The 22493-nt window shown below is 43.5% G+C and overlaps 1 protein-coding gene across 1 annotated transcript in view; it reads right to left on the reverse strand.

Annotated features, from left to right (window-relative positions):
- Positions 1–22493, reverse strand: part of URB2 (URB2 ribosome biogenesis homolog) — a 279036-nt gene that overhangs the window by 57168 nt on the left and 199375 nt on the right. Inside the window, exons 5-6 of the mRNA XM_075351698.1 lie at positions 19484–19594; positions 17361–17603 (exon numbers count right to left, since the gene is read on the reverse strand). Coding sequence (XP_075207813.1) covers positions 17361–17603; positions 19484–19594 — 354 coding nt within the window. The remainder of the gene's footprint in view (positions 1–17360; positions 17604–19483; positions 19595–22493) is intronic.

Consider the following 22493-nt stretch of genomic DNA (forward strand, 5'->3'; position numbering starts at 1 on the left):
ATACCCCCCCCCCATCCAGCCTGTTCACATACCCCCCCATCCAGCCTGTTCACATACCCCCCCCATCCAGCCTGTTCACATACCCCCCCCATCCAGCCTGTTCACATACCCCCCCCCCATCCAGCCTGTTCACATACCCCCCCATCCAGCCTGTTCACATACCCCCCCATCCAGCCTGTTCACATACCCCCCCATCCAGCCTGTTCACATACCCCCCCATCCAGCCTGTTCACATACCCCCCCCATCCAGCCTGTTCACATACCCCCCCCCATCCAGCCTGTTCACATACCCCCCCCATCCCTCCTGCTCATATACTCCCATCCTGCTATATGCCCCCATCGTGCTCATATACCATCCTGGTATATGGCCTGTATCCTATAGCACAGAGAAAAAAATAAACGTTTATACTCACCTTTTCCTCACTCCCTGCAGCACCAATCATATCTTCCTCTCTGGCACGCTGATCTGTGTGTGTGGAGCCGTTCCCCTGCTGCATCGCGATGTCTTCCTGTCTGTGCCGATCAGCTGACCGGCTCAGCACAGATCAGCTGACCGGCTCAGCACAGATCAGCTGACCGGCACAGACAGGAAGACATCGCGTGCAGCAGGGGGGCGGCTCCACACACGGGGACGGGTGAGGACACTGATTCACTGCACCCCGCGCTGGTAATGACGCGCGGAGAGCAGTGAATACAGCCGCACATGATCACTCCAGGCTGTAATTGCCAGGGGTGATCATGTGGCCGGCTCTTTGCTATGCGCGCGTCCTCGCTCGTCCTCCCGCCCACCTGTCAGTGCCGGCTTCAGCGCTGAGAGATGGGCGGGAGGATGGGCGTGCATATGTAATGAGCGGGCCCACGTGGTCACGGCAGGCGCTGCTGCTGCCTGCTCGTGCCCCCGATGACCCGCAGCACCCTCATTCCCAGCCGCAGCCCTATAGTCAGACCATAAGACGCACCCCCAACTTTCCCCCAACATTTGGGGGGAAAAAAGTGCGTCTTATGGTCCGAAAAATACGGTATGTAGGGACCACGGGGAAGACTATTCTCCTTATGGAGACATGACAAACCAGTCTGGCTGTCAGTAAGAGGACTTATAGCTGCAATGCCCCTCTGGGAATTATTCAAATTGTCCCTCCAGTGAGGAAGGAGACAAACTCTAGCGCCACCTATTGGAAGTAGCAATTCAGGCAGAAATTCCTTTGAAAAGTGGCAAAATTTTTACACAGTTTCAAATTAGTTTTTCCAGCTCCACCAATATGGGCAAAGCTGGCCCGGGATGGGGGCAGGCCAGTTCGTTTATTTGATGACAATCTGTGCCTTTTGTAATATCTGTGGTACGCCTTTTGTCAGATGCTCCTCATTCAATAGGAGGTGTGCGTCTCTAAACTAATCGGGTAGCTCTGACCCAAACGCATCACCACAGGGCCATAGTGCTATTCTGCAGCACTGCTGTTAAAATAAAAAAATAAAAAAATCAACATTCGATATTTGCGTATATCTACATATACACAGTGGCTGCTGCAGTCTTTGGTTTGTACCTGTTCACATTTGCTTCACTCTGTTAGGGGGAGGCTGGTCAGTTTTTAGTTTATTTGTAATATACTGCTGGATGTTTTGACCGCCTCCATATTATTTTGTATTGTCTCATATTGTCTATCTACATGTCCCCTCTTAATTGTAAAGCGCTGCGGAATATGTTGGCGCTATAGAAATAAAACTTATTATTATTATTATTATATTTGGCTGAGGACTCTAACCAAAAGTTCAAGGCTGTTTTCCTTTCAACTAGTGCCCGATCCTACCTGCCCTTTTGGCCCAAGAGATGTACAGTGGGGGAAAGTGTTTGATCCTTTGCTGATTTTGTAAGTTTGCCCACTGATAAACAAAACACATGAACTTTAACCTCATAACGACGGCCGTACGACTTAAAGCGGCGGCAAAACAGGGTACTTATTCTGTTCCGCCGCTTTAAAGCGGCGGCCCGAAAAAACCCTGTAGCGCCACCCAGCGACCGAAAATCTCGGGGGTTTCAGCTACCGGGGGTAGCTGAGACCCCCCAGATTATGAATCGGGGTGTTTTTTCTGGACCCCGTTAATGCGATCGCCGGTATACACTGTATACCGGCGACAACATTAAAAAAAAATAAATGGCCGGTAAAATTGATTTATCTCTCATCTGACGTGATCAAACATGTCAGATGAGAAATAAATATGAGCCCTTAGTGCCCCCAAAGCCCCCGGTACCGGAGAAATCTATCCAACACCCCCCCCCTCCGGAAAATCCAAGATGGCGCCGACGCGCGCTGAAAACTCCCGCCGCCTCCGGCTCTGCATTCATTTCCCTCCGATCTGAAATGATCAAACATTTCAGATCAGAGGGAAATGTCCTCCCCCTGACCCCTCCTCCAGTACACCGGAGATCTCTGGTCCCCGGAGCCCCCTCCGGTTCTCCAGAGCCGCCTCCCCCCTCCCCCCTCTGGAGCATGGAAGATGGCGGCCGCATTCATCCTGCTCTTTCTGCCGCATGTGACACGTCACATGCGGCAGAAAGTTGTCCCCAGGTCCCGCCGTCAACCCCCCGTCACCCCCCCCCAGCCCCCGGTTTTACGTTACCTGGCTGCTGGTGCTGCGGCCCCGCGATCACGCCGCCTCCTTCTTGAAAGCTGGCGGCGCATGCGCAGACAGCGGCTGTCAGCTGGATCCCTGCAAGCAGGGACGCTGACGTCGCTACTTCACAGGCTGCTCCACTGTGGACCGGGGGAGGGTGAGTGCGGTAATCTAGAGCCACATTCCTCACATGGAGAGACTGCTGTTCTAGAAAATGGGGGGTACATTCTGTGAGCGTGCCCCTCATATTCTAGAATGAGGTTACTGCAGGTCACTCTGCCCTAGGTTGGACCGGGGCAGTGTGAGTGCAGTATTCTCAGATTACTGCACCCACACTGCTCATGGAGAGCTTGCTCTTCCAGAAAATGGGGGATACGTTCCCTGAACGTGCCCCCCTTATTCTAGAAGATCCAGAGTCGGCGTGGGACCTCCAAAATGGATTACAGCGACCGAAAATTTATTTTCAATAAATTGGTAAAAGAGGAATGTTTCGGGGAGTTTTTTTTTTCAAATAAATTTTTTTTTTGTCTTTTTTTTTCTATTACTTGACTGGGTTAGTAATGTCGGGTATCTGTTTAGATGCCGTGACATCACTAACCCCAGGGCTTGATGCCAGGTGACATTACAGCTGGTATCAACCCCGTATATTACCCCGTTTGCCACCGCACCAGGGCGCGGGATGAGCTGGAGCGAAGCGCCAGGATTGGCGAATCTAATGGATGCGCTACTTCTGGGGCGGCTGCAGCCTGCTATTTTTAGGCTGGGAAGAGTCCAATAACCATGGCTCTTCCCACCCTGAGAATACCAGACCCCAGCTGTCCGCTTCACCTTGGCTGGTGATCTAATTTGGGGGGGACCCCACGTTTTTTTTTTTTTTTTTATAAAAAAACCGCCTGGGGAGCCCTCCTAATTGATCACCAGCCAAGGTGAAGCTGTCAGCTGTGGTTTGCAGGCTACAGCTGTCTGCTTTACCCTAGCTGGCTATCAAAAATAGGGGGGACCCCACGTCGTTTATTTTAATTATTAATTTTTTGGGGGGCTAAATACAAGGCTAGGCACCCTTTAGTGCCACATGAAAGGCAATAAAGGGCGCCAGCTTAGAATATGCAGGGGGTGGGACGTTATATTTGTTTGACATCTATCCATTCATCCATTGTAGCATTTTAGGCTGTGTGCCCACAATCGGGGTTTGCAGCGTTTTGGGCGCAGAGTGTGTCCATAGTGTTTTCCCTGCGTGCATAGCGCTGCGTTGTGCAGTAGAAGCACAGTGGAAGGATTTTTAGAAATCCCGTGCCCACTGTGCTTCTTTTCTCCGCAGCATACACTGACGTCAGTGGCGCAGCTTCCCGAGCCTCAGCATGTCAATTTATGCTGCGGAGATGAGTGTTCTCTGCAGGTAGCATAGAGCTCCACAGCGGTCTGAACCCAAATCGTGGGCATGGGCAGCTGCATTCTCCCGTGGACAACACTCACATCTCTGCAGGAAGGCTGACACTGTATACTAGACGCAGTGTCGCTGGATCATGGCCACATAGCCTAAAAGTGAGACATTTGTTGCTACAGCAACATTTTTGTGAAGTACCTGTGGATTCAAAATGCTTACTATACTCCTGAATAAAATCCAGTTTCCAAAATGGAGTCACTTGTGGGGGGTTTCTAATGTATACGTACCCAAGGGGCCCTGCAAATGTGACATGGTGCCCGCAATTTATCTCAACTTTTCCAGAATTCAAATGGTACTCCTTCCATTCCAAGCCCTCCCATTTATCCAAACAGAAGTTTTTGGCCACATGTGGGGTATCCCTGTGCTCATAAGACATTGGATAACAACCTGTTGGGTCCACGGTTTGTTGTTGTCTCTTGAAAAAGTGAGAAATTTGATGCTGAAGCAACATTTTTGTGACAAAAATGAAAATTTTCAATATGGCAACCTAAGCTTATCAAATTCTGTGAAGTATTCGTGGATTCAAACTGCTCACTATACACCTAGATAAAAAGCCTTGAGGTGTCTAGTTTCCAGAATGGAGTCACTTGTGGGGGACCGCCACTGTTTAGGCACCTCAGGGGCTCTCCAAATGCAACCTGGCGTCTGCTATTGATTCCAGCCAATTTTGCAGTCAAATGGCACTCCTTCCCTTCCGAGCCCTGCCATGCGCCCAAACAGTTGATTTCCACCACATATAAGGTATCGCCAAACTCAGGAGAAATTGCACAATAAATGTTATGCTGAATTTTTTCCTTTTACTCTTGCAAAAAAAAAAAAGCTACCTGGTTGAAATAACAATTTTGTGGTAAAATTTTATTTTATTTTTTTCATGGCTCAATGTTATAAAATTCTGTGAAGCACCTGGGGGTTCAGGGTACTCACCAAACATCTAGATAAATTCCTTGAGGGGCCTAGTTTCCAAAATGGGGTCACTTGTGCGGGGTTTCTGCTGTTTAGGTACCTTAGGGGTCCTCCAAATGTGACATGGTGCCCGCAATCTTTTTCAGCCAAATTTCCTTTCCAAAATTCAAATATTGCTCCTTTCGTTCCAAGCCCTCCCATTTGTCCAAACAAAGGTTTCAGACCACATGTGAGGTATCACCGCGCTCATAAAAAAGTGGTTAAACAAACCTTGAGGTCAAATTTTTGGAATTACCTCTTGAAAAAGTGAGAAAATTGATGCTAAAGCAACATTTTTGAGAAAATTATTAAAATTTTCAATATGACAACGTAACGTTAACAAAATCTGTGAAGTACCTGTGGATCTAAAATGCTCACTATACCCCTAGATAGAAGCCTTGAGCGGTCTAGTTTCCAAAATGGTGTCACTTGTGAGGGATTTCTTCTGTTTAGGTACCTTAGCGGACCTGTAAATGCAACATGGTGCCCGCAATCTATTTCAGCCAAATTTGCTTTCCAAAATTCAAATATTGCTCCTTCTGTTCCGAGCCCTCCCATTTGTCCAAACAGAGGTTTCTGACCATATGTGGGGTATCGGCGCACTCACAAGAAAGTGGGGAACAAGTTTTGGGGTCCATTTTGTTGTGTTATTTCTTCTAAAAGTGAATAAATTTGGGTTAGAGCAACATTTTTAGGTAAAATTTAATTTTTGCTTTTTTTCATTCCACATTGCTTTTGTTCATGTGAAGCACCTGAAGGGTTAATAAACTTCTTGAATGTGGTTTTGAGTACTTTGGGGGGTGCAGTTTTTATAATGGTGTCACTTTTGGGTATTTTCTGTCATCTAGGCCTATTGAAGTCACTTCAAATGTGATGTGGTCCCTAAAAAAATGGTTTTGTAAATTTTGATGTAAAAATGAGAAATCGCTGATAAACTTTGAACCCCTCTAACTTCCTAACAAAAAAAAATTTTGTTTCCAAAATTGTGCTGATGTAAAGTAGACAAGTGGGAAATGTTATTTATTAACTATTTTGTGTCACAGAAATCTCTGGTTTAACGGTATAAAAATTCAAAAGTTGAAAATTGCTAAATTTTCAAAATTTTTGCCAATATTCCATTTTTTTCATAAATAAACGCAAAAAATATTGTCCTAAATTTGGTACTAACATGAAGTCCAATATGTGACGAAAAAACAATCTCAGAATCACCGGGATCCGTTGAAGCGTTCCAGAGTTATAACCTCATGAAGTGACACTGGTCAGAATTGCAAAATTTGGTCTGGTCATTAAGGTGAAAATTAGCTCCGTCACTAAAGGGTTAAGGATAGGTTAATTTAAACAGTGAGAGATATAATATAAAAAATGAAATCCAGAAAATCACATTGTATAAATTACATAACTTTATTTGCATTTTGCAGAGAGAAATAAGTATTTGATCCCCTACCAACCATTAAGAGTTCTGGCTCCTAGACACTTAGATGCTCCTAATCAACTCGTTACCTGCATTAAAGACAACGGTCTTCAATTGTCACCTGCATAAAAAAACTCCTGTCCACAGACTCAATTAATCAGTCAGACTCTAAAGGCCGCTTTACACACTGCGATCTCGCTAGCGAGATCGCTAGCGTGCGTACCTGCACCCATTGTTTGTGCGTCACGGGCAAATCGCTGCCCGTGGCGCACAAAATCGCGCGGACCCGTCACACTACTTACCTGCCTATAAACGTCGCTGTGACCGGCAATCCGCCTCCTTTCTAAGGGGGCGGTTCGTTCGGCGTCACAGCAACGTCACTAAGCGGCCACCCAATCAAAGCAGAGGCGCGGAGATGAGCGGGACAAACATCCCGCCCACCTCCTTCCTTCCTTACTCATTGCGGGCGGCCGCAGGTAAGGTAAGGTTCCTCGTTCCTGCGGTGTCACACATAGCGATGTGTGCTGCCGCAGGAACGACGAACAACATCGTACCTGCAGCAGCAATGATAATTGGGAATAGGGGGGCATGTCACCGATTAGCGATTTTGCACGTTTTTGCGACGATTCAAAATCGTTCATAGGTGTCACACGCAACGACATCGCTAACGCGGCCGGATGTGCGTCACAAATTCTGTGACCCCAACGGCATCACTTTAGCGATGGCGTAGCGTGTAAAGCGGCCTTAACTTCTACAACATGGGTAAAACCAAAGAGCCAACACTGGTTTCACATTAGCAGTATTTTTCCGCACTGCCAGATCTGGCACAAATACAGTACAGTTCAATACAATTCACTGACAACCTCCGGTAACATGCGGTCATGTGACGGGAGCATGTGACAGCCTGTGACCGGAGCTTGCCGCGATGCCTGTGAACTGTATTGAACTGTACTGCATTTGTGCCGGATCTGGCAGTGCAGCAGAAAACCGCTAATGTGAAACCAGTGTAAGGATGTCAGGGACAAAAGATCATAGACCTGCACAGGGCTGGAATGGGCTACAAAACCATAAGCAAGACGCTGGGTGAGAAAGACAACTGCTAGTGCAATAGTAAGAAAATGGAAGAACTACAAAATGGGTGTCAATCGACATCGATCGGGGGCACCATGCAAAATCTTACCTCATGGGGTATCCAGGATCATGAGGAAGGTGAGAGATAAGGTTAAAATTACACAGAGGGAACTTCTTAATGATCTCAAGACAGCTGGGACTACGGTCGCTAAGAAAACGATTGGTAACACATTACGCCGTAATTCTGCAGTACCCGCAAAGTCCCACTGCTCAAGAAGGGACATATGCAAGCCTGTCTGAAGTTGCCAGTGAACACCTGGATGATTCTGAGAGTGATTGGGGGAAGATGCTGTGAGGAGACAAAAATTGAGCTCTTTGGCATGAACTTAACTCACCATGTTTGGAGGAAGAGAAATGTTGCCTATGACCAAAAGAACACCATCCCCATCAAGCATGGCGGTGAAAACATTATGTTTTGTGGGTGTTTCTTTACTAAGGGCACAGGACTACTTCACCGCATCAATAGGGCAATGGATGGAGCCATGTACTGGAAAATCTATGACAACCTCCTTCCCTCCGCCAAGAAATTAAAAATGGGTCGTGACTGGGTCTTCCAGCACGACAATGACCCAAAACATACAGCCAATGCAACAAAGGAGTGGCTCAAAAAGAAGCACATTAAGGTCATGGAGTGGCCTAGCCAGTCTCCATACCTTATTCCCATAGAAAACTTATGGAGGGAGTTGAAGCTCCGAGCTGCCAAGCGACACCTCAAAATCTTGATTTAGAGATTATCTCGGAAGAGGAGTGGATCAAAATTCCTCCTGATATGTGCGCAAGCTTCATCATTAACTACAAAAAAAAAAAAAAAAGTCTGCCTGCTGTGCTTGTCAACAAGGGTTTAGCCACCAAGTTTTAAGTCTTGTTTGCCAGAGGAATCAAATACTTATTTCTCTCTGCAAAATGCAAATAACTTTTTATATATTTTATACAATATGATTTCCTGGACTTTGTTTTTGATATTCTGTCACTGTTAACCCTTTCACCCCCGGCCACTAAAACACCCTAATGACCAGGCCATTTTTTGCAATTCTGACCAGTGTCAGTTTGACAGGTTATAACTCTGGAACGATTTAACGGATCCCGGCATTTCTGACACTGTTTTTTCGTGACATATTGTACTTTATGATCGTGGTAAATTTAGGCCGATATTTTTTGTTTGTTTGTGAAAATTTCAGAAATGTGGCGAAAATTTAGCAGTTTTTAAACTTTGAAATTTCAAACTTATAAATCTGAAAGATTTCTCACACAAAATAGTTGCTAAATAACATTTCCCACTTGTCTACTTTCCACCAATGAAAATTTTCGAAACAAATTTTTTTTCCGTTAGGAAATTAGAAGGGGTCAACGTTCATGAGCAATTTTTCCAACAAAATTTACAAAACCAACTTTTTAGGGACCACATCACATTTTAAGTGACTTTGAGAGGCCTAGGAGACAGAAAATACTCAAAAGTGACACCATTCTAACAACTGCATCCCTCACACTGCTCAAAACCACATCCAAGAAGTTTATTAACCCTTTAGGTGCTTCACAGAAACCAAAGCCATGTGGAAGGAAAAATTAATATTTTACTTTTTTTTTTTTTTACACACAAAAATGTTACTTTAGCCATAAAACTTTACATTTTCATAAGGGAGAAAAGAGAAAGTGCACCATACAATTTATTGTGCAATTTCTCCTGAGTATGCTGATAACTCATATGTGGTAAAAATCAAATGTTTGGGCGCACAGCAGAGCTCGGAAGGTAAGGAGCGCCATTCGAATTTTTGAACGCAGATTAGCTGGATTAATTAGCGGACGCCATGTTGGGTTTGAAGACCCCCTAAGGTGCCTAAACAATGGAGCTCTCCCACAAGTGACCACATTTTGGAAATTAGACCTCTCAAGAAATTTATCTAGAAGTTTGGTGAGCCTTTTGAACCCCCGAGACTTCACAGACGTTAATAACGTTGAGCCGTGAAAATATATATATATAATATTTATTTATTTTTTTTACCATAAAACTGTTACTTGAACCAGGTAGCTTTTTTTTCCCACAAGGGTATCAGGAAAAAATGCACCATAAAATGTATTGTGCATATTCTCTTGAGTATGCAGATACCTCATATGTGGTGGAAAGTAATTGTTTAAGCGCATGGCGAGACTCAGAAGAGAAGGAGCGCCATTTGACAGCAAAATTGGTTGAAATCATAAGCGGACGTTATGCTGCATTTGGAGACCCCCTGAGGTGCCTAAACAATGGAGCACCCCCAAAGGTGACCCCATTTAGGAAACTAGACCCCCTCAAGGAATTTATCTACATGTTTGGTGAGCCCCTTGCGCCCCCAGGGGCTCCACAGAAGGTGATAATGTTGAGCTATGAATACATTTTGTTTTTACCACAAAACTGTTACTTCAACCAGGTAGCTTTTTTTTCACAAGGGTATCAGGAAAAATTGCACCATAAAACGTATTGTGAAATTTCTCCTGAGTACGCAGATACCTCATATGTGGTGGAAAGCAAGTGCTTGGGCGCATGGCGCATTAGCAGACACCATGTCTCGTTTGGAGACCCCCTATGGTGCCTAAACAGTGGAGCTCCCCCACAAGTGACCCCATTTTGAAACTAGACCCCTCAAGGAATTTATCTAGATGTTTGTTGAGCCCCTTGTACCCTCAGGGGCTCCGCAGAAGTTGATAACGTTGAGCTGTGAATTTTTTTTTACTTTTTTACCACAAAAATTTTGCTTCAACCAGGTAGCTTTTTTTTTGTTTTTTACAAGGGTATCAAATTTACTGTGCAATTTCTCCTGAGTAGGCAGAAACTTCATATGTGGTGGAATTCAATTGTTTGGGCGCACGGCAGGCTTAGAAGAGAAGGAGCGCCATTTGACTTTTCAAACGCACAGACGCCGTGCATCACTGATCAGCCGCTGCAGGACGCACGGACGGATGAGATACAAAAAGCGACGGGGATACGGTAAAAAAAAAGAAAAAAAAAGTCACGCCGAAAATTGAGCACGGATGCGGATACGTTACGTGCATCACTGATCAGCGCTCGGCCGCTGTAGGACGCACACACGGATGAGGTGCGAAAAAACGATACAAAAGTCCCGCTGAAAATTGAGCATGGATGCAGATACGTTATGTGCATCACTGATAAGCGCTCGGCGTAACACAAGGACGGATGAGGTGTAAAAAGGGACAGGGGATACAGAAAAAAAAATTACTCACAGGACCCAAAGGATTAGTAGGAGGATCACTGACCAGAGGAACTGCAGGAGGAAAACAAAGGCAGCAAGATGGAAAGTTTATTACATGAGCAGCAGGCAGGAAGTTGGACAGCTTATGTCTGAAGACCTAGGAAGGACCCAGGAATGGAGGCAGATGTGATCGGACCGATGAAGATCTCGGACGACCCGCGGTGTCAGAGGAATAGCAGATGGAGAGGGGGCGAGGGGGGAGACCGGAGAAGCAGAGGCATAAGAATGGGAGCAGAATAGAGATCGCGGGGGAAAGCAGATCGGGGCGGGGCACATCAGCAGGGGGTCACATCGGCAGGGGTCAGGGGCATCACGGGAGCGCGCAGGGGCATCACGGGAGCGCGCAATAATCACAGGGGGAGCAGGAGCGGCAACCAGAAAGCAGCAGCGGCGGCGGTGTGGTAGTACACTTTTAACAGCCGGTTCACGCCGCAGACATGCTGAGGGAGGGCTCTCCAGGCCAACACAAGCCTGGGGAGGGTGGTCACCTCCAAATCAGACTGCCCGACTGCACGCTGATTGGAGAGATTGCGCGTCATAGCACGATTTATCCAATCAGTGCTGCAGGGGGTGGGGGGCACCATGTTTGTGTAAGGGCCCAGGGACAGAGGACCTCAAATGTACTATATGTCACAGTTGCTGTTCTAGCACAAGGGTGCAGGGGCTGTGTTCCCTGGGTGGTCTACAAAGCCCTGATGTTCCCTGCTCTCCACCCCCACACAGTATCCACAGCTGATGCCAACGATCGTCGATGGGGGGTGGTGATGCCACCGCCCCTGGGGTTAAGCAAAGGTCATCATTTGAAAGCCGTTGCTATCGCCACGGAACCAGGATGTAACTTTACTGCCCATGGTCGTGAAGGGGTTAAAAATTACCCTACCCTTAAAATTATAGACTGTTCATGTCTTTGTCAGTGGGCAAACCTACAAAATCAGCAAGGGATCAAATACTTATTTCCCCCACTGTGTGTGTGTGTGTGTGTGTGTGTGTGTGTGTGTGTATTATATATATATATACATCTATACACACATACATATATTGCATACATACACATATATACACACATACATATATTACATACATACATATATATATGTGTATGTATGTAATATATATATATATATAGATATATATATATATCTATATATATATATTTCTATATATATAGATATATATATATATATATATATATATATATTACATACATACACATATATCATAGTATCATAGTTTTTAAGGTTGAAGGGAGACTCTAAGTCCATCTAGTTCAACCCGTAGCCTAACATGTTGATCCAGATTAAGGCAAAAAAAAAAAAAAAACCCCAATGTGGCAAACAAGTTCCAATGGGGAAAAAATGTCCTTCCTTCGTCCACATCCGGCAATCAGACTAGTTCCCTGGATCAATACCCTGTCATAAAATCTAATATACATAACTGGTAATATTACATTTTTCAAGAAAGGCATCCAGGCTCTGCTTAAATGTTAGTAGTGAATCACTCATTACAACATCATGCGGCAGAGAGTTCCATAGTCTCACTGCTCGTACAGTAAAGAATCCTCGTCTGTGATTATGATGAAACCTTCTTTCCTCAAGACGTAGCGGATGCCCCCGTGTTCCAGTCGCAGGCCTAGGTGTAAAAAGATCTTTGGAAAGGCCTCTGTACTGTCCCCTCATATATTTATACATTGTGATTAGATCCCCCCTAAGCCTTCGTTTTTCCAAACTAAATAACCCCAAGTTTAATAACCTGTCTTGGTATTGCAGCCCACCCATTCCTCTAATAATCTTGGTGGCTCTTCTCTGCACCCTCTCCAGTTCAGCTATGTCCTTCTTAAATATTGGTGACCAGAATTGTACACAGTATTCTAAGTGCGGTCGCACTAGTGACTTGTACAGAGGTAGAACTATATTTTTTTCATGAAAACTTATACCTCTTTTAATACATCCCATTATTTTATTAGCCCTGGCAGCAGCTGCCTGACACTGGCCACTAAAGTGAAGTTTACCATCCACCCATACACCCAAGTCTTTTTCTGTGTCTGTTTTACCCAGTGTTCTACAATTAAGTACATAATCATAAATGTTATTTCCTCTACCCAAGTGCATGACCTTACATTTATCTACATTAAACTTCAATTGCCACTTCTCAGCCCAATCCTCCAATTTACATAAATCTCCCTGTAATATAAAATTATCCTCCTCTGTATTGATTACCCTGCAGAGTTTAGTATCATCTGCAAATATTGAAATCCTACTCCGCATGCCCCCAACAAGGTCATTTATAAATATGTTGAAAAGAAGCGGGCCCAATACTGACCCCTGTAGTACCCCACTATGAACTGAGACCCAGTCCGAGTACGTACCATTAATAACCACCCTTTGTTTCCTATCACTGAGCCAGTTTTTAACCCAGTTACACATATTTTCCCCTATCCCCATTATTCTCATTTTATGTACCAACCTTTTGTGTGGCACCGTATCAAAAGCTTTTGAAAAGTCCATATACACAACATCCACTGCATTTCCCTGGTCCAGGCTTGAACTTACCTCTTCATAGAAGCTGATCAAATTAGTTTGACAGGATCGATCCCTCATAAACCCATGTTGATACTCTGTCATAAGGTTATTTTTCTTGAGATACTCCAGTATAGCATCTCTCAAGAAACCCTCAAGGATTTTACCAACCGTAGAGGTTAAACTTACCGGCCTATAATTTCCCGGCTCAGTTTTTGTCCCCTTTTTGAATATTGGCACCACATTTGCTATGCGCCAGTCCTGCGGTACCGACCCTGTTATTAAGGAATCTGAGAAGATTAAAAATAATGGCCTATCTATCACAGAACTCAATTCCTGTAGTACTCTGGGGTGTATGCCATCCGGGCCCGGAGATTTGTCAACCTTAGTGATTTTGAGGCGGCGGCGTACTTCCTGCTGGGTTAAGCAGGTAATACGCAAGGGTGAATTTATGGTATCACTGGTCATGTCATCTGCCATGGCATTTTCTTGTATAAAAACCGTAGAAAAAAAGTCATTCAGCAGGTTGGCTTTACCCTCATCCCCTTCCACCATTTCCCCAAGACTATTTTTAAGGGGGCCAACACTATCGCTTTTCAGTTTTTTACTGTTTATATAGTTAAAGAATATTTTAGGATTATTTTTACTTTCTCTCGCAATGAGTCTCTCTGTCTCAAACTTAGCTAACTTAATTTGCTTTTTACATATTTTATTTAATTTTCTATAATTATATAATGCCTCATCACTACCTACCCTCTTTAATTCTTTTAAGGCTTTCTGTTTTTCTTTTATTGCTTCCCTTACAGCTCTATTTAGCCATAGGGGTTTCCTCCTATTTCTAGCATGTTTGTTCCCATAGGGTAAATTTTCTGCACAAGCCCTATTCAGGATGCTCATAAAAGTCTCCCATTTGCTTTGTGTACTTTTATTACTTAGTACATCATCCCAGTTTATTGCACTAAGATCATCTCTCAACCGTTTAAAATTTGCTTTCCTGAAGTTTAGTGTCCTTGTAGCCCCTCTACTATACATCTTACTAAAGAATACATGAAAACTTATTATTTTGTGATCACTATTCCCCAAGTAACCCCCAACTTGTATATTTGATATGCGGTCTGGCCTATTGGTTAGTACAAGGTCTAGTAGTGCTCCCCCTCTTGTGGGGTCCTGTACCATTTGTGAAAGGTAATTATCTTTCATTGTTATCAAAAATCTATTTCCTTTGCTGGAACTGCAAGTTTCTGTTCCCCAATTTATATCAGGATAGTTAAAGTCCCCCATAATAATTACCTCTCCGAGACTCGCTGCTTTATCAATTTGCTTTATGAGGAGATTCTCTACCTCTTCCATAATATTCGGCGTCTTATAACACACCCCTATCAGTATTTTATTATTCATTCTCCCCCCCCCTTATCTCCACCCATAGGGACTCTACATTCTCAGTACCCTCACATATGTTGTCACGCAGGATGGGTTTTAAGGATGATTTTACATATAGACACACACCTCCCCCTCGCTTATTTGTACGGTCATTCCTGAATAGGCTATAACCCTGTAAATTAACAGCCCAGTCATAGCTCTCATCCAGCCATGTCTCTGATATCCCCACTATATCATAATTTTCTTCCAACAATATTAATTCTAATTCCTCCACCTTATTTGTGAGGCTTCGGGCATTAGTGTACATGCACGTTACGTATGACTCTGTACCTGTATTCCTGCTTACTGTATTAACTGTCCTAACCCTTCCCCCCGTACCACCCCCAATTTCATTACTTGTGCCCTGGTCACTATCTGCACTACATTCCCCTTCTATAAAGTGAATACCCTCGCCCCCCATTCCTAGTTTAAACACTCCTCCAACCTTCTAGCCATTTTCTGCCCCAGCAGAGCTGCACCTTCCCCATTAAGATGCAGCCCATCCCTAGCATAGAATCTGTAGCCAACTGAAAAATCGGCCCAATTCTCCAGGAACCCAAAACCCTCTTTCCTACACCAATTCCTGAGCCACCTGTTAACCTCCCTGATCTCTCTTTGCCTCTCTGGTGTGGCTTGTGGCACAGGTAGTATTTCCGAAAATACCACTTTTGAGGTCCATGCTTTAAGCTTACAACCTAATTCCCTGAAATCATCTTTAAGGACCTTCCACCTACCTCTAACTTTGTCATTTGTGCCAATGTGTACAATGACCGCTGGGTCCTCCCCAGCCCCTCCCAGTAATCTGTCAACCCGATCAGCGATGTGCCGAACTCGAGCGCCAGGAAGACAACACACTGTTCGGCGATCCCTGTCTTTGTGACAGATTGCCCTATCTGTCCCCCTAATAATTGAGTCCCCCACTACCAGTATATACATATATATATGTATGTGTATGTATGTAATATATGTATGTGTGTATTTATGTGTATGTATGTAATTATATATATATATATATAGATATAAATATATTATAAATATATATATATTATATATATATATATATATATATATATATATATATATATATATATACACATACATATATATACATACATACATACATATACATTGCAGTCCATACAAACACATACAAACACACACACACACACACACACACACACATTATGCTCACCTTAACTTCCGTTCCATCGCTGGCCTCATGGTTCTTGTAGTTCGCCGGTACAGAATGTGTATCGGGTAACTATCGTGACGATGGAGGAACTTCCACTGTAAGCCGCTACTCAAAGGCAGCGTGCTGGCCAATCAGAGGCAAGCGGCTCCTGCCTTTGACGTCAGCGGCCAGCGATGGAACGGAAGGAAAGGTGAACATAATGTGTGTGTGTTTGTGCATGTGTAGAATGGCACAATAGAATACCAGGATGAGACATTGAACAAGTTGTGGAACGAATTGTCTGAGCTTGCATTATTGCCTATGGGAAATTTTGCTTTGCTAGATGAGTAACTTGGTTTAAAAGCACACTCCCAGAACAGATTGTTCTCGGAAACCAAGGTTCCACTGTACATTATTTTGCATTACTGTAATAAGTTTGTATAAATACAGTAAATATTTTTTGGCTGTTGTACGAATTGTCTGAGTTTCAATTATTTCCTATAGGAAAATTTGCTTTGATATAAGAGTAAAGGACGCTTTACACGCTGCGATCTCGCTAGCGAGATCGCTAGCGTGTGTACCCGCCCCCATCGTTTGTGCGTCACGGGCAAATCGCTGCCCGTGGCGCACATAATCGCTCGGACCAGTCACACTACTTACCTGCCTAGCGACGTCGCTGTGACCGGCAAACCACCTCCTTTCTAAGGGGGGCGGTTTGTTCGGTGTCACAGCGACGTCACTAAGCGGCAGCCCAATCGAAGCGGAGGGGCGGAGATGAGCGGGATGTAACATCCCGCCCACCTCCTTCCTTCCTCATTGCCGACGGCCGCAGGTAAGATGAGGTTTTTCGTTCCTGCGGTGTCACACATAGCGATGTGTGCTGCCGCAGGAATGAGGAACAACATGGTACCTGCAACAGCAACAATTTTTGGGAATAGGGGAGCATGTCAAACGATTAAAGATTTTGCACATTTTTGCGACGATTTGTGATCGCACGTAGGTGCCACACGCAACAACATCGCTAAAGAGGCCGGATGTGCGTCACGAATTCCGTGACCCCAACGACATCGCTTTAGCAATGTCGCTGTGTGTAAAGCGGCCTTAAGTTGGTTTAAGAGCACACTAGCGGAACGAATTGTGCTCGTAATACAAGGTTCCACTGTGTGTGTGTGTGTATATATATATATATATACATATTATATATATATATATATATATATATATATACACATACAAAGAAGGTGCTGGTCAGGTTTTTGTTTCTTGAATTATTCACTCAATACAGTAGTAAAATCTGTATTCTATGAAGACAGATATGACACTTGGAGCTTAAGCAACTTCATGAAAAAGGGAGTGTGGTGGGGGGGCAGGGATAGCTGGAGACATAGGTAGAAACAGAGAAGTTCATCTGAACCCAACAGTTACAAGAGGAAGTAGATACTATCTGAAGACCGCAATGAAATTCAATTACCTTGGGATGACACTGTAAAACAGAAAATAGCACTTTATGTATTGCCAAGAATATGCAATAGTAGTCTTCAGCTTTCACATTTTCAAGTGACAACATCTGTAGCATGCCCAGTGAGAGAGTAATATGATGGGGATTGTTCAGAAACATCTCTCCTTTTCGTAAAAACAAAGCCATAGAATCAAGCACAGGGCCAACAACGGTGGGTAGTAGTGCATGTTCCTTACAAGCTTCCATGCTGAGAGTCTGGGAACAATGAATGAAAGAATTAGTTCTGCTTAGGATTCCTTGGTTTCCACTAAGACATTAAATGAAGCAGCAAGACCAATGTCTCCAGGAGAAGAGAAATTAATACACAAAGTAGTAGAATTTTTTTTAAACCAAATTCACATGTCAGATAGAAGTTCAACAGTGGAAGCTCTGATTTCTTCAGGTTTTCTGTGCCATTTCTTTCCAGATTGCATTGCTACACATTGCTACACATTCTGTCTGCCTAAAACAGGTCTGCACAACATACTGCCTGTGGGCTGCATCTGGCCCACCAAAGGATGATATGAAGTCCGCACACAACCCGGAGACTCTAGTTCTCACCTTCCTATATTCAACTGTATTCATGTTTTTCAGAAATCTATTATGGCATCTGTATTATGGCAAAAGCGTTTGAGACAAAAGAGAACTACTTCAAAGAGGATGTTTTATATAATGTAAATGAATATAAAGGTTTATTTGTGATACTGCCTGGGTATCATCAATACTGTGGTTCCTGTATAGTCCGCAGACTTGATATTGCTAGTGACAACTACCGGTATCTCCGTACCATCATTAAGTACATACTGGGAGTTGCAGGTTAACGTGATACAGGTTGAGGCTGGTTTCAGACGACCGTGTTTTAGGTATGTGTGACATCCGTTTTTTAACACGGATGCCAACGTACCCATGTTATTCTATACTGGTACTCACACGGCTGTGTTTTCACACGGACCGTGTGAACTCTTGGCCCCCTACACACACACACACAGAGACATGTCCGTTTTTCTCCGGTAGCACAGGTGTCACATGGATTGCACACTGATTTAATCCGTGTGACATCAGTGTTACACGTACCGGAGAACACACGAGTCTTTTAATAAAAAGATTTTCTATATTTATCTAGATCCAGCGGTATCCAGGATATAATTGCTTCAAAAACTTATAAGTTTGGGTAGCAAAGACTATCCCAATCCTTCTCAAATACTCAAACACTTGGTTCTGATAATGTATAAATCACTTTGCTCTTAAGCCTGTTTCCACCTTACTGACTAGGCCAATTTTTTCAAATCTAACCAGTGTCACTATGATGTAATGACTCGAATATTTCAACAGATCCCAGGGCTTCTGAGAATGTTTTTTTTTCCCAAGATTGTACTTCATGTTACTGATACATTCTAGATGAAATGTGAAAATCTTGCAATTTTCAAACTTTTAATTTTTATGCCCTCACACCAGAGTGTAAGACTTTTGGAGTGCAACATTGGCTGGAATAGATAGCTGACGCCATGTCACTTTTGCAGAGCACCTGATATGCCTAAACAGTGGCAACCCCACACAAGTGACCCCATGTTGGACACTACACCCCTCAAGCAAATGATTTAGATGTGTGGCAAGCACCTTGATCTCATAGGTGCCTCACAGAATTTTATTCAGGGCATTAGATCAATGAATTAGACACAGGCAATGACACTGTTCTTATGGAAGGAAAGAGAGAGACACCCCCCCCCCGAAAGCAGATTGATGTTGCCATTGACAGCACCATCAGAAGGGTTAAGCGTTAGCTTAGTGGTTATTATAGCAGGGTGTCACCTATGGTAAATAACACCTGCTGATGATTTCACCGTCGCAAACGTTCGTAGCGCTATACATGTGCAGTGGATGTGATGAAGTGATTAATGTACTGCTGGGGGCTCTTGTGATGTATTCATGTAAGTACCAATTTAAAATTTTTTGCAGCCCTTCAGATTTATTCTGTATGACAATTCAGTCCGTTATTGTCCACCCCTGGTTTAAATAAATAGGAAATCCATCTATCTGTATTGCAGTCAGCTTATGTGTTGTAAGTGTAACACAAGGAATATAATTGAAATGCTCACCACTAGTGCAGTTATCATCTGAGACGCTGTAGACCAGAAACACATGTTTTTGTCTTCATGTAAAGAACAGTTAAGTAGAAGTTTAATCATTGTGATTCCAGCAAATAGGACCTGAAAAATAAAAAGTAATTTTCAATACGTCGTTCAATACTGTTTTGTTAAGACTACAGTTATACTTTAACCTGTTCTTCTGTAAGGCAAATTCTTGTATCAACAGCGCATTGATTTTAAAATGGATTTGAGTGTTTAGATTCCATACACAGGAGTTTTTGTTTTTGATTTAGCAGCTTGGATGCTAAAGCCCATATTAAGTATTCTTTTTTTAACCTTTGGGCTATGTGTGCAGGTTGAGTATTTGGTTGCATTACTTTCTGCATCCATTGGCAGGAAAAACGCAGAGAAAAAAAAAGGTGCATTTTTCCATACTTTTTCCATGAGTTTTTCATTGCTTTCAATGGTGAAAAACGCAGGCAAAAACCGCAGAAAGAATTGACATGCTATGCTGCAGGTTAAATCTGCAAGGAAAAAACCTCAACATGTGCACTACACTTCAGGTTTGTCAGCAACCTTTCTGAGATAAAAATTTGTTTGTGTCAAAACTGCACAAAAATAAATAAAGCATAATGAAAAAAAAACCGATAAAAACGCACTGTGTGCACATAGCCTTAGGGTACATCTGTATCTATATATACACACATGTAAAGCGGCATGGAATTGATGGCGCTATAATAATACATAATAATAATAATAATAATAATAATAATAATAATAATAATAATAATAATAAATAATATAGAAATATTTTCTTTGTAAAATTTCTGCATGTGGATTTGCGGTAGCAGATCATTGAAAATAATATCATTCAAAAATAGAAAACTAACTTTACTTGTATGGTAATGCTAGCTTCATCAGCGCTGAGAGATTATTTATAGTCACTATAGTCACCTAGGGCAGGGAATCAAGGCAGCTTAAATGAAGAGTATTGTAGGTTTATTTTAACTACTCCTGACGACCCATAGACCCAAGAATGCTAGCAATTAGGGATGGGCGAACCAGAACTGTAAAGTTCGGGGTCCGTACCGAACACATGGTGTTTCTGCACATGACCCCGAACACGAGCTTTCTGAGACGTTCGTGTTACAGTAGGTGTAATAGTTCGGGTCCAGGGGCTGTTAACGTGGGTTTTTTTTGTTTTGGTTTGTTTTAAGAAAACATTATGATCATACTTGCAGGTCTCGCGACGTGTCCTGCAGACTGTCTCCCAGCGCTTCTGTTTCCGTGTCCGTCCGATCATTGCTGTTCCCTCCGGTAAGCACCTCTGGCTAAACGGACCTGCCGTAACCGTGACTTAATACCCATGTGACCAGTCACGTGTAAATGTTGTATTACCTCATTGGCTACAGACTGGTCACTTGAGTATGACGTCATCAAAGGTCCTGGTGCACAGTGATGCGAGTCTCATCACATCACGGCGCACAATCTCCCGATGACAGCGGGTCAGCTACATGTATTTCCATGCAGCTAAGACGCTCCTGTCCTGAGAGTGGGGTGATGCAATGCGAGACTGCACGAGACATACCCTCATAATAATAATAATGTTATTCATTTATATAGCGCTATTAATTCCACAGCGCTTTACATACATTGGCAACACTGTCCCCATTGGGGCTCACAATCTAGAGTCCCTATCTGTATGTTTTTGGAGTGTGGGAGGAAACCGGACTACCCGGAGGAAACCCACGCAAACACAGGGAGAACATACAAACTCCTTACAGATGGTGTCCTTGGTGGGATTTGAACCCAGGACCCCAGCGCTGCAAGGCTGCAGTGCTAACCACTGAGCCACCGTGCCGCCCTCACTGTCAGCCTGTGTCTCGCTCTGTCCAGAGTGATGTAGCAGACCTGACATGGCTCTCTGTGCTTCTCACTGTGTATAGACTATGTCTGTGCAGAGTGATGAAGCAGAGTTGACATTGCACTTTGCTTCTCACTATGTATAGACTGTGTGCGTGCACAGTGATGAAGAAAAGTTGACATTGCTGTCCCAGTGGATTACGTCGGACTAAGGATTTTTTTTTTTATAATAAAGATGGAGTCTCTAAATTTTTTTTTGTTTTATTTTTAATAAAAAAAATTCTGTGTTGTTTTTTTTACTGTTTCCTATTAATTCATGGTGGCCATGTCTAATTTGGGGTAACAATGAATTTCAGGCTTAGTACCATCTGAGAATACAAAGCTGGTATTAACCCATTAATTACCCAGCGAGCCATCGCCATCGGGGCCGCTGGACGAGCCAGGTAAAGCACCTGGAAATGGCACTAAGAAACAACGCGCCATTTCCAAGGACGGCTGCGGGCTGCCGAGAATTTTTAAATGAAAATTAATGAGCATCCCTGTATTTTGATTGCCAGCCAAGGTAAATCAAGCAGATGGGGGTGGCAGCCCGTAGCAGTCTGCTTTATCTGAGCTGTGAATCAAAAAATACCTCATTTTTTTTAATGATTTGTCAGTACTGTGAGGTCAGGCAATCAAAATACAGGGAAGCCAATTTTTTTTTTAGTTATTTAAATAAATAATTAAAAAAAATACGTGTGGGCTCCCGCTGCATTTTCTATTGCTAGCGAAGGGTAATCCAAGTATCTACTGGCTGCTAACCCCCACTGCTTGGTGTTATCTTCACTGGCAATGGAAAATCCAGAAAAGCCTTTTTTTTTTTTGCCAAAAAAAAAGTGACATGGGCTTCGCAATAATTTTGTATGCTAGCCAGTTATAGCAGGCAGGTCCGGGCTGCACCCAACCCCCAGCTGCCTATTTGTACCTGGCTGGGAACCAAAAATATAGGGAAGCCCTTTTTTTAACCCCTTAAGGACGAAGCCAGTTTTGTACTTAATGACCAGGCCATTTTTTGCAATTCTGACCAGTGTCACTTTATGAGGTCATAACTCTGGAACGCTTCAACGGATCCCGGTGATTCTGACATTGTTTTTTCGTGACATATTGTACTTCATGA

Source organism: Anomaloglossus baeobatrachus, chromosome 5 (genome assembly GCF_048569485.1).
Source record: "Anomaloglossus baeobatrachus isolate aAnoBae1 chromosome 5, aAnoBae1.hap1, whole genome shotgun sequence".
Taxonomy (NCBI): Eukaryota; Metazoa; Chordata; class Amphibia; order Anura; family Aromobatidae; genus Anomaloglossus; species Anomaloglossus baeobatrachus.